The 13,944-nt window shown below is 37.3% G+C and overlaps 1 protein-coding gene across 7 annotated transcripts in view; it reads right to left on the reverse strand.

Moving 5' to 3' along the window:
* ktub (Tub domain-containing protein ktub) overlaps positions 1-13,944 on the reverse strand; it is a 208,039-nt gene that overhangs the window by 16,422 nt on the left and 177,673 nt on the right. For all 7 annotated transcript variants that reach the window (XM_089239410.1, XM_089239411.1, XM_089239409.1 and 4 more), the window contains 2 exons: positions 9,624-9,865; positions 2,253-2,489 (listed from right to left, as the gene is read on the reverse strand). In XM_089239410.1, coding sequence (XP_089095536.1) covers positions 2,253-2,489; positions 9,624-9,865 — 479 coding nt within the window. The remainder of the gene's footprint in view (positions 1-2,252; positions 2,490-9,623; positions 9,866-13,944) is intronic.

A 13,944-nucleotide genomic window follows, 5' to 3' on the forward strand; every position in this document is an offset into this window, starting at 1 on the left:
TCGTAAGCATGCTGTCTCCTACACTTGATGCTTCAGAAATTGAGTCTACCTAATGTAGTACCTAATGTGTCCTACGTGTTAATAAGAGGATCAGTTATTAAAAAGGAAGTCGGACAACAGATTGAAGCAGATGAGAAGCCGTGTTGAAAAGTACAAGTTTTTTTAAAGGATGAAAAAAAAAATCGATTTTAGATAAAAGGTGATGTGTGAAGTCTAAAACCTGACGAAATATATTTTGAACTTTTCATATCATAACACGTGTAATATTTCTCATTCATAATTTTCTTTTCATTCAATTGCACGATTCATTGGAATGCATAGGCCTACAGGGTAATTCACTACCGCGTGTACATACTTCTGGGAGGAGTAGGGGACTTGAAGACAAATCTGAATTACATAGCAATGCAAAGACGGGAATGCTTTCCTGACGCAGTAGCACACACCAGAAATGAAAGGCCACCACGTAAGTGAATATGCATTTTAATAATAAATGTACATCAAACAAAAGTGCCAGGTGAAAGAAGGTGTTTCAAGTGCCTTTCACGAGCTGTAATGCAGGCCTCAAATCTCTAGCGTATGGAATTCAGAACATTCAGGAACGTTGCCGGTCGCACTCAACTTGTCGCGATACAAGTTTGTCGCCGTGTCAATTCGTTGTGACGTCAATTTATCACAACATCAAACCGTCGATTCTTCACTGTACATGTTGCACGCGAGCTTGTATGTAGGTTTTTGTCTTATACGTGAAATAAGAAACGTGAACAAAAGTGTAAACGCAGTTTACTGAAAATAATAATGTTTTGTCATTGCGGAAAGGTCATCGAAATTACAATTTCAATTGATATATTAATATTTCATTATTGTAATTACCATATCAATTACACTTAAAAATTTAACTGCATATAAAAATTTAATTATGTTTGAAAATTCAGTTATAAAAATTTGAAATGCTAAATAATTGATTTTTGCTGTGATAAAATTTCAATATCATGTGGAAAAATGTCGGTTAGTATATTCCCCAAATTACAGTGGGGCCCCATGGGCTCGAGAGCCCCCCCCCCTTTTTAAGTCAGGACTTGACTCACTGATGTAAAAAGAAAAAATTCTACAGAGAAAAATTAAAGGCAGCCCACACATTTGTGGCTCCAGGGTCTGAAATGAAAGGGGTATAGAACCAAGGTCATCTTAACACATGGCCCATCCAGGCATGGTCCTGAGCCGGATGTTAATAGTGGGTCCTGTATGATGAGATCTGGTACCATGATTTGCGAGAGGAAGTGAATACGTAAGCTGTTGTTTCCAGCTACAGTAAGGGGCTCCAAACATCTTTTTTTGCCCGAAGGCCCATGGTGAGACGGTATTGCATAGAACCCCTCCCCACGAAAACCCTCACTGAATCAGGGGTCAACCTTACTCATGAAATTTTTCTTCAACATCAATTTGCTCAAAAATCAATTCGATATGTGAAAGGGGTTCATACCTTGAGGGGGGGGGGGAGCCCTGGGTAAGACAAGGGCCCACGAGAAAAAATGTGATTCAAGGGGGCCACGGGCAAAAAAAAGTTTAGGAAACACTGCTTTAGAGCAGTGGTTCTCAACGTTTGTACGCCCGCGGAGCGGTTAATCTCTTTTCCGTGATTGGAATACATGGCCATACATGCGAGTAATAGAAAATAAATGGGTAAAAATGAAACAATGAACGACTCGTGATCCGGTTTGACTGATGTCAGGGTCGGTACTGGGTCGTGGGACGGTGGTTGAGAAACCTTGCTTTAGAGCATAGTCTCCCAAACCTTTTGTCCCATCGCCCCCTTCATCAGAAATTTTTCCCCTCATCGCCCCCCGACTCACGTAAACCCATAGGATCCTATGTTAAATCAGTAGGTTCTATCGCCCCATTGGACCATTCCATCGCCCACCAGGGGGCGATATTGCCCACTTTGGGAAACACTGCTTTAGAGCAATAGCATTATGCGCGTTATTTTTTTTTCATGCATGCATTTTGTGGAGAGTTTCTATTTGTGTTAATCAATCGATGAAATTTTCATTTTTAAGATTTGATTTAAATCAATGTTATGTGAATGAAACACAAAGTTTTTGGAACCATCACATTTGAAAGACAAAACCTTTTCGTGCGTGTGACGTTTTTCGGTATCGTGTGAAAGAGTATCCGTTCACTAAACTAAAATTTATCAACACGATGGCCAAACCAGACAAAAAGGTTTCGTTCAGTCAAAATATCATACAATGCACCTTTCTTCCGTCTTGCTTTTCTAGGTGCAGGAAGTAAGTTGGAAACATTCCTCTGTCTACTCCTTTTCTGTCTCGCGTTATTCTGCAACGAACGGTTATGCTTTGAGGACAAGGCTCAGTTGCAAAAGATGCCAAGTCTTCTATGTAAGTTTCCAGTTTACCAAGGCTGTCGTCGAGTTCAAGGCTACCCATCTGTGGTGTGTCTAATGATGGTTCATCAGGCAGTTCTTGTCGACGCTATAATTACATATTTTATCATTATTGAAACACACAAATCAAAATGCATTTTTCTGTTGCAACTGTAAATCATACACACACACACATCAGAATATCAAAAATTCTCTGATTGATAAATTAAATGATACTGTTACAATTACAATATTACATAGAACTATCGAAAGGAGCCGCTCAAGCATTACGTAAGCAGAATTTTGGCTATTGACCCCCTTCCCCATTGCCAGCAAAAGTAGATGAAGCCCCGAAACTCCTCCTCCTCCGACCCCCCCCCCCCCAATTTTCAGCAAAACTAAGTAAGCTGGGCCAAACGCTCAGCTGATACTGGTCTCGACGAAGGATGCTTCGGCTGCTCCCCAGAGGAGTACGCAGGATAACATGGGGTCCCCGTGCCGCATGATAAAGATTAAATTTTGAAGAAAAAATGCCTTTTTAAATGTTGTTTTAATTACTTTATGTAAATCAAAAATGTTTTCAAAAGCTAGTAACTCAAGAGTTTATTTGGAAGATTTACCCTGTGCCCCACAAAGGTAGGTCCTGCCTACTAAGACCCTGGGCCCTCGTTCGTTCTCCCGCTGATTAGAAGCACCCTAGGTCACCTCTAGGGGAATAGACCTGGCAAGTCTGGTTCACTGCACTGCATCTCCGTACATGCACGAGGAAGTTATTAATTACATGCAGACATTTTTCTCGCATTACCACTCACTTTAATTTTTCCGATTCCTCATTGATAATACATTTTGAACGCTCAGAAGAGCCGCTATAGTGCTTTCAAAATCCCCTTGATGTAGAACAAAGGTCTTTACGTGTCCTGCCGAGCACTTTGAAAACTTATGTTTAGTATAGCATATTGGCTTGTGGACTCCATTAAAATGTTAAATGTGGCCCGGCTGTGTCTAAGGTTGAAGGCATTTGATCCGGAGATCATAAACACTTCCTCTGGTCCAAGAATATTGATGCTTCATATCTTAAGTAAGTAAGGTACTGATGATGTTTTAAGAAGCGTATCAATATGGTTAAAAATTGATCTGAGTACGAGTGAGCTCAGTTAAACAGTTAAAAGAAAATTATTGATAATCTACATTAGGGTTTCTGGGCGGAAAGGAATTCCCGTACTTGGTAATTTTTTGCGATTTCCTGTTACCGAAATCCCGAGAAATCCGAAAAATTACTATTCTGACACAGTAACACCTAAAATGAAGTATAAAAAAAAATTAAAAATTAATATACAAATACAAATACGACGCCACAACAGGCAAATTGCCCAACGAGGTGGCTGACTTAAGAACATCATGGATCCCCGAGCCATTTTTTGGAGGCCCTACCTACTACTGCTACACCCCAAATGCACCCCCCCCCGCGGAACCCCCCAACGAATCGGTACATGCGGGAATGTGCGTGTGCGTGTAGTGCAACCTGACGTAAAGTGTTTGTTTCTGTGTAATGCTTGTTATGTGTAGTGCTGTCATCTGCCCCCAGTTTTTCTAACTATGAGTGAAGTGTTATGGTTGAATGATTTACCGTTGTAGGACTGTTGCTCTCTGTGGCGAGACTTTTTAACGGGAGATCGGCTCGCATTTGCGCCTTGAAGTTGGGAACCACAGAAAACCAACTTCAGCCGACCACCACTGTGGGGTTCGAACCCGGATCCTCGCATCACGAGTCCGCACTATAACCACTCGACCACCACAGCGGCCACCCACATTCCAATCTATGGGAATATTTGTTGAAATTTAATCAATGTCCTATATTAGCATAGCATTGCTTGAGAAAGAAATAAAGGAGGAAAAACATCGGGTTGGGGGCTTGGCTTTATCCTATACATGGGCTTTTATGGCTTTTTGTTGCCAAATTTGTGCATGTGGATCTCTTTCCTTTTTGTCGTTTACGACCCACTTCGAGGCGCAAATGCGAGCCGATCTCCCCATTAAAAAGTCTCGCCACAGAGAGCAACAGGCCTACAACGATAAATTATTCAATCATTACACTTCACTCATAGTTGGGAAAACTGATGGCAGATGGCAGCACTACACATAACAAGCATTACACAGAAACAAATTTCACGCTTCAGGTTTCACTACACGCACATTCCCGCATGTACCAATTCGTTAGAGGTTCCGCAGAGGAATATAGACGAGGTGCATGTGTGGTTTAGTAGTAGTAGTTTACAACCCACCCACTATTTTTTAAGATGTCATAGACAAAGATTGGAACAGGATGAAATATCCAAAGATGGACGCTCTTTCGTATCCGGTCCGAACACGGTGCGGGGGGGGGGGTTGCTTTATTTTTACATATAAGTGGGGTGATCACGATCAGCGTTTCAATCTGAATGACTTCAAGTGCAAAAAAAATGCGATATACAAGTGGAAGAAAAATAAAATTACTTTGTGCAGTTGAGAGAAGCTACAAATCTCAAACGTTTGTAAAGAGAAGGGGAAGGGAGAAGGTGTTTGTCTTTGAGCGGGCTATTTTGGTGACGGCCACACATTTTAACGAAGTTAGGCAATGGTATTTAATGGTCGCAAATCACGAAATTGCCATTATTTATCAAGACTTTGGATTGCCAGAAAAGACAAGGTCTAGGTACCGTTTCTTCCTTTATCGATTCATCCTTAGGCCAAAATAGTCCCCTTTCATCCAATCTCTTTCCCCTCTCCCTCACCTTTATTACTGTCAATCAAGATAAAACATCCCGTGGCATTGAACACCCGAATCACACTGAAAAGAAAGGCGAGTGAATTTCACCAGCAAAATGCCTGAAAAATTTCATATTTTACCATATTACACAGGGGAATGTCCCGTATTTTTAGTGATATCCCCGTGTTTTTTGGTCGTTCTCACTTTTTTATACGCTTTTCCAGGTTTTTTTTTGTCAACGAAGCATATTCGAATTGGCAATCTACTGAAATTACAAATGAAGATAATTTTCATCATTTGTAAATTATATTATGATAATTACGTATAGATATTCATTTAAACATTTTTCATGTTCTAAGTTTTTTTCCCTGAACTACATTACGATTTCCAATAAATTCTTCATTACCTTCTAATTGATAGTTTATGAGCAATAACTGGTGATTTTGCCGTCTTATGACCACGCTTTTTGTGAAAATATTGCCGACATTCCGTATTCTACTATATTTAAGCTCCGAATTTCCCGTATTTTTCTGAATGAAATATGTTGGGTGTACAATAAAATATACACCCTGTTTTATATGGTGAAATAAATTCTATTGAAATATATCTATTAAATTTTCTTCTTACTGCAATTTGCAGCATTTTTTACTTGTCTGTCCTTCAGGTATTTCAGCAATAATTAGCAAATTGCAGTTTTTACTACAATTATGTATCGTATTACGGATGACAATTTCCCGTATTTTTCTTGTTGAGATATGCTTACCCTTAGAACGGAAATGTCCAATTTTCTATTTTAAAATCATAATGCTATTACTGTACTTATACATATCAATTACAACAATTCAGTAATTTTTCGGTCCGTTAGAGTTGAATTACCATACATGCCTGCGGACCACTGTGTCATAGGTTTGAAATTAATGCAAACTGTATAGTTTTCTCTTAATTAACCCTGTGCGAAGAGGAATTAGTCTGACGCCTGAACTTTTTTTTCCCCGATTTGTCAGGCCCTGATGTTGGTGCAGTATTTTGATGAAAAGTATGCTAATAGCACCATTTTACATCCGTTTTTGTAACAAAAGTTTTTCAATACGTTTTCATCGGGTGAATCATAGAGAGTTAAATAAGTTTTGATTGAAAAAAAAGATGTTTATTTTGTAATTCATTTAGTATATAATGTGTTTTTTGATTATATATCTGCCATGTATATTCAAATGTACACGGGACCATCATAGAGGGTTAATTATGTTATGCGATGCGCATCGACGTACGTTTGCCACTCGTTTTCAAGCATTTTTACAAAAAAAAAGGAATAAAAATAAAAGCAAGCTTTATATAAAACAAAAGCAGTGACTGTATTTGGATACGAAAGAACTCAACCAACCGTGACACATTTAGATATATATTTTTTCCATCCCACAAATTTTAAGTTTTTTTTAAGAAGCCCGAAACAAAAAATGGTTTTATTCTAATGGTGTCAATGTTATTTTCACTACAATAGAATTCGTTTCTATACAAAGAGTGCAGCGTTTCTCAACCTATGGCACTGCTGATCCGAAGGCAGATGTGATAATTTAACTGTAACGGAACGAAAAATGACTGAATTTTTGTAATTGATATAAGTACAGTAATACCCCTTATAATTTAAAATAGAAAATTACACCTTTTCGTTCAAAGGGTAAGCTATTTCTCAACGACAAAAATACGCGAAATTGCGATCCGTAATACGCGACATAATTGTAGCAAAAACTGCAATTTACGACGAATTCGCTAATTATTGCTGAAATACCTGAAGGACAGACAAGTAAAAAATGCTACAAATTGCAGTAAGAAGAAAATTTAATAGATATATTTCAGTAGAATTTATTTCACCATATAAAGCATATTTCATTCAGAAAAATACGGGAAATTTGGAGCTTAAATATAGCGGAATATCGGCAATATTTTCACAAAAAACGTGGTCATAAGACGGCAAAATCACCAGTTATTGCTCATAAATTACCAATTAGAGGGTAATGAAGAATTTATTGGAAATCGTAATGTAGTTCAGGGAAAAAAACTTAGAACATGACAAATGTTTAAATGAATATCTATACGTAATTATCATAATATAATTTACAAATGATGAAAATTATCTTCATTTGTAATTTCAGTAGATTGCCAATTCGAATATGCTTCGTTGACAAAAAAAAAAAAAACCTGGAAAAGCGTACAAAAAAGTGAGAACGACCAAAAAACACGGGGATATCATTAAAAATACGGGACATTTTCCTGTGTAATATGGTAAAATATGAATTGTTTCAGACATTTTGCTGGTACATAAATCACTCGCCTTTTTTTCAGTGTAAAACCACGGGGGTTTTATTTTGATTGACAGTTAATCCAGGGAAGGGGGAGGAAAGAAGAGGTTGGATGAAATGGGACTATTTTGACCTAAGGATGAATTGGGAAAGGACGAATCGGGACATCACCAACGACAAGCCAATGCCTTTGAGGAGAAGCTAAGTGGCCCAAGAGTGAATATGATGGAAGATGAAAATTGGCGCTTGAAGATTCTAAAACGAAATCTACAGAAATTTTCGAATGTTTGTTCTGTGTTAGTGGATGTGAATTATTATTTTTATCAGTAGTGATGAATAGGGATGTCTAAGCATTTGATTAACATAATTGTAATGAAGCTATCATAGTACTGCATAAGCAAATTAGAATTCAAACTGTACAAAAAAAAGGTAAGACTTTTCCTTTTCTCAGTCTGAATTGGGGATGATTAATCCTTTCAGTGGTTTTTAAAATTTTCCTGATCCACATTATAACTGCCACGTTGGAAATAAAAGCGTGTAAAGAACCCGAGATATTTCGGGGTGACCGAAATAAAGCTGATCAAGTTTGACGAGATATATCGGGATTGCCGCTGTAAGGCTTAAAATAAAACTGAAAAGGGGGGTTAAATGTGCGTCATTTGATAGCTGTCTAAAAATTAGAAAATAAAATTCCACATGCTGAGTAAATTTAATTTAATCGAGGAAGAAAGAAAAGGTCGTATAAATGGAGAGAATCGTGCAAACGGGGTTTCACTGCAAATAAGTGAATTCGAGAACTTCTGAGAGAGAATTCTCGCGGGAAATACGATTTCGCCTTTCCGATTCCCGAAGGCTTCAAAATGTCGGGAATTTGGAAACCCTAAATTCTGCATGTCTTTGGTTCTATGGGGTATTAAGGCAACTGACTACGTTCAAATGACGATTTTTTCGAAAACTGTCGAAAATGGTTTTATAAATGCATTTGGAAGAATGTTTTACGCAGAATCCAAAACTATTTTATTCTTGTGTATGCAATAAGTAACAACAGTTACGGCTGATTTAAGTCATCTGCAAGAATTTTCAAACGCGTTTCTTGAAGATTCATTTTTTCATTACTTTATTTCACGCGAAACCAAATTTTTCAAAACTATGAAAGATATTCTCATGAAATTTTGCGACAGCCTTTCAAATAGCATTAGCTGTTCAATGAACTAGGATCTTGACTGACTAGGATATGTCCAGAATTTAATCTTTTACAGCTGTTTGAATTTAAAAAAATGCATTTTTTGTGAAAATTCACGTATTGTTTCACGAAAACTGCCATATCTCAGAAAATATTTTATGTATCTTAAAACTTTTAATTCATTGCACAGATAACAGTTAGAAACATACAGTATCAAAACTTCAAATAAATTATGTAGTTTTCAATGTATAATGTCTGGCGTAAGTACTGAAAATGAGACAATTCGAAATTGGACATAATTTAAAATATCTCAAAAAGTTTTAGAGATATTTTAGAAATTTTACTGGATTTCCTTATTTCATACAGTATTTTGATTCAAACCCTTCTTGTTTTGTGAAAATCAGTGTTTAAAAAAAAGTGCCACGTACGTAATCAGTTGTCTTAAATGTTCTTGGAAATGAAGGAAGATGTGTCTTCAGCCGCTGATGATAAATTTATTTTCTGATTAGAATAAAATATTTCATATTTTCACACACAAAAATGGTTACATAATCAACATTCAAAACCCTCTCCCACCCCTTATTATCAGAAGTAAGCAAAGGCGAAACTCCCCCTTCCCCCATTGGTGCTTACGTAATACTTGAATAGCCCTTAGCTAACAAAAGTGCTATTGTATAGTGTATAACATGGTTTCTGAAATAATTAAAAAAATATTTTATTTGAATTAATGCTACACACACGCACATACACAGAGATTAGATATTACGGAGAGGAAACCAAAAAGAAAAAAGAATTAAAGAACTAAAACTCTAAAAGTGCGTGTGTGTGTGTTTTATTTTTCTTTCTTGACATAATTTTCTTACTTTTTTAAAGATCGGTTTCTGTAGATATGGGGGGGGGGGCGCTTTATTCAGAAACAGAACTTTCTTGTTTGACAAACTTGTTAACTCGACGAATAAGAATAAAAAAACAGTTGACCAAGTCAAATAATTCGTAGGCAACACGTTTTTGTCTTACCGGTAGAGGCCCGTTGTTTTTTGATTGAATTACTTCTTGGTTTTCCGAAATTATTTCGATATCACCGCCGTTTGTATTATTGGAGTCAGATCGTTTATGGTGATTTAGTCCATTTTGAATTGGAACTGCTCCTTCTGAAGATGAAAAAGAATTTGCTGGAGAAACATCTATGACCTCTTCATCACTGTCGTCGAAGTTGACATTTGAAGAAATATTCAGCTTTTCAAGCTTCGTCCCTATGTCTGTAAAAAATTATATGTGAGAAAAACACTCGGAATATATTCGGAAAAATATTAAATATACGCTGTATATTGGTTCATTTATTTTGAACTTTCCAGAGTTTCTGATGGCACATTCTATAGATACCGTAATACCAGGCAACATACATAGTTTTACAGCATGAACAACATCGTGATAATATGGGTAACATGAAATAGATCCCTGAATGAATTATCTTATGCATAGGCATAAGGCTGTAGTCATAGGCTTAGGTCAGGTTTTTTACTCCCATACCACGTAGACGGTAATGCGAGTTAGTTAATGCTAGTAATAGTAGTATAGACGGGGAATTACCCACCTCTGACTTGGATGTCTTCTCGATTGACACTAAATCACAGGGAAAATTAAAATGTGTGCTAATAAATACCAGAAGCTTGGGCAATAAGAAAGATTTTTTTAGAAACTGATAGCTGTGGAGGGCCTGGATATTGTAACCATTACATATTTTTGGGCAAACTTTGGGGATGAATCTTTCTTACATATCTAAGGATACGACAATTCTTTTGAGAAATAGATCGGATAGGAAAGGGGGTGGAGTGTTGATATGCGTGAAATCATGTTTGAAGGCTAGAGAATGTAACGTGCAGAGAAGTGATATTGAAACTATATATGGGTTGAGCTTGAAAACGAAAGGCGTCATAAACTTATTGTAGCGGTTTGTTACAAACCACCAAAAAGGGATCCTAACTACATCGCCAAACTTCATGATGGAATTTCCTACATATGTAAGCATGAAAGGGTTGTTATATTAGGGGATTTCAATTACCGGGTATCGATTGGGATAACCTTTCAGCTAGAGATCAATATGAAAGAGACTCTTAAGTTGGTGCTCGATAAATTTTGTATCGGCATGTATCGGAAGCCACTAGGGGTACTGCTATTTTGGATTTAGTTCTCACTAGTTCCGAGGATCTTGTTGCACATGTTTCGCTAAGGGACGAGTTTTATTCCAGTGATCATCGTGTCGTCAGTTTTCGATGTATCTTTTCTTCGGGTAAGGTTGGTAACGAAACACTGGTTCCTTGTGCTTTCGAAGAACTAACTTTGATGTTTTGAGAGAAAGGTCAGCGGAAGTTCCCAAAGAGACCGGTTGAAATCAGTCGGGTAGTATGTCAATAGGAAGAATTTAGTACGAAGCTGTCCTCTGTTTTGCACGACGTCATACCCTTTGTTCGAAAAAAGCGTGTTTGTACATCGTGCCTCCTATGGTTCACGGATAGCGTGCGTAACCTTTATCTTGAAAAGAAAAGAGCATTCAGAGAGTATAAAAGTGGACGAGGTGACCTGCTATTGTTTGCTGATAAAAAAAAAAGAAGGGCATTGAAGAAATTGATAAGGGATAATAAAAAGGAAGTTGAATCTAGACTAGCAGATAACATTGGCTCTGACCCAAAATCATTTTTTAGATTCGTCAATAATGGATGTAAGGGGACAGTTGGCCCCCTCTCGATAGGAGGGTCTAGGGTAGAGAGCAATGTAGGTATATGTAGTGCTTTCAATGACTTTTTCGCGTCTGTTTTTAATAGAGAATACTATATTAAATGTACGGAGTAATAAAATCCTCAACGATATTTAAGTGGAAGTTGTGGAGGTCCTAAATCTTCTAAAAAATGTATGTGCGAGCAAAGCACCAGGACCAGATGATATCTATCCTAGGGTCCTCAGGGAATGTGCTAATGAAAAGTTGGGACCAGTTGCGCAGATTTGCAGGAGTAATGTTGTTGAGGGTATCGTCCCAAGTGATTGGAAGCTTGCTAATGTTGTTCTGATATTTAAAAGGGTAGTAAAGAAGCTGTGTCCAATTATGGTCCAGTGAGTTTGACGAGCTCCCTCTCGAAAATTTTGGAAATTATCAAAATTGGTGAAGTGGATAGACGAGAACAATGTATTGTCGGATAATCAGCATGGGTTCAGGTAGGGGAAGTCATGTGTAACTAACCTCCTTTGCTTCTATGATCACGTCACTAAGGCTTTGAGCAAGAGAAAAAATGTAGATGTTGTTTACCTTGATTTCTAGAAGGCATTCGATCGAGTCCAACGTGGTAAACTCTTGAAGCGTTTACACGAGATTGGAATTGGGGGCAACTTGCTGAATTGGATAGAATCGTGGTTAAGTGATAGGTCGCAACGAGTTATAGTGAACGGGGAATTCTCTGGTTGGACGGCCGTCACAAGTAGAGTTCCTCAAGGAAGTGTCCTTGGCACCATACTTTTTTCACTTTTTATCAATAAACTCGATCAGGGTATCGATAGGATTGCTAGCAAATTCGCAGATGATGTGAAGTAATGGCGGTAATCGGGAATCAAAGCGACAGGGAGTCGCTCCAGACCAACCTAAACAGGATTGCAGCATGGGCAAATGAATGGAGCATGACGTTTAGCGTTGATAAGTGCATGGTCGCTCATTTTCGTTCGAACAACCCACGGTTCTCTTACGAGCTGAATGGTGTCCCTATCCCGGATGCAACTAGGGTCACCGATTTGTGAATTCTCATTAACGAGCATCTTAGGTTTTCTGAACATTGTTCAGCGGTGGTCACAAGTGTGCGTCGCCAACCTATGACGAGGGCGTAGTGTCGAGCTGTTTGATGCGTGCCTATTCAATGCTTTGATGTAGTTTGTTGTTAGGAGGGTGGTAACTATCGACCGCCCAATTGTTTGTGAAAAACTGATACGGGAAAGTGTTTCAGTTTTTTGATTTGACCCATAATTAATGAGTTATAACGCTTTAAAAATTGATGACGTCACTTCAGAATCCTACCAAATTCACCAAACGTACACCAAACGTGTAACTTCGCATTTTTTTTTAAACTGAACAATAATATAACCCTAAGAATTGAGAAAGTAAACCAGTTTTTTTTCCCTTCTTTTGGTGTATGTGTGTGTGTGTGCATTTTTCAAATTTTTACGCGGTTAGATTACGATTTTAAAGATTGCAGAGTTTTTGAGTTCATCCGTAAATTAAAAAGAAAAACTACTGCCGCCCAAAAAAATTCTGAAATTTTGCTTAAATGTGTTACTCCCCATGTGTTAGTAAAATGAACCTCAGATTTAGAAGTTAACCAACCCAAGTATTTTTTAAAACAAATATTGAATTCTCAGATTTTTTAAATTTATACATTTTTTCAAACTTGAAAATTCATAAAATTCTAACGGATGATCAGATATCGAAATTCGACGTTAATTTTACTAAAACATGCCGTATAAATATTTCCACAAAATTTCAAAATTTTTGGTGTAATAGGTTTTTTCATATCTTAAACGGATGAGCTAGAAAAAACCTGCAATTTATGAAAATCGCGTTCAAAGCGTTTTTTCTTGTTCACGTTTACACTATAATTCATAAATTTTAATTTTTATTTGCGGGAAAAAAACAAATCAACCCGATTAACACGAATTTTTTGCATTTGATTTTCACTATTCGAATGAGATATTTTTTAGTCATGTTTGAAATATCGACTTCAGGGACATCCTTTAAATGACTAAATTGTCTCCAACAATTTTGAGATGAGATTTTTTTTCCAGTTCCGATTCAGAAGTTTTGGAAGATTTACATGTTGCATCACAGCTGTTGATTGTAATTTTGCAACACAATTAACTGAGTGACACAACAAGCATAATGAATGAAATCGCGCTCGATCACAGTTACAAATTCTCACAAGTTTAACAATTACAGTGTGAAATTTTTAAGGCATCTCATTCATCTTAGGAAAGTATGTATGAAATAGCAGGACCCTATACCCAAAACAATATTTGGAACAACAATCAGTAAAGATATGGCTTTCATTTCGAAAATTGGAGCTGGAGGGGGTGGTAAGCATGATTTGCGGGAAAAAATTAAGAAACGAAATTCATTGAAAAGTAAAGGAGCTACAAAATTAGTAGTGCCTATAAGGCGGTGACATCCTGAAGTCGGTCTCTGTTAAATACACCTCCTTTCCTACATGACAAGAACAATTATTTTTAATGGGTCATTTGTTTTGGCGCAGTTTGTCCTAGTTGGTCCTTGTGCCTCAAAAATCAAAATCCAATCCAATAAATA

Source organism: Pholcus phalangioides, unplaced genomic scaffold (assembly GCF_987345545.1).
Source record: "Pholcus phalangioides strain wild (caught in Gottingen) unplaced genomic scaffold, Ppha-v1.0 ptg000011l_1, whole genome shotgun sequence".
NCBI lineage: Eukaryota > Metazoa > Arthropoda > Arachnida > Araneae > Pholcidae > Pholcus > Pholcus phalangioides.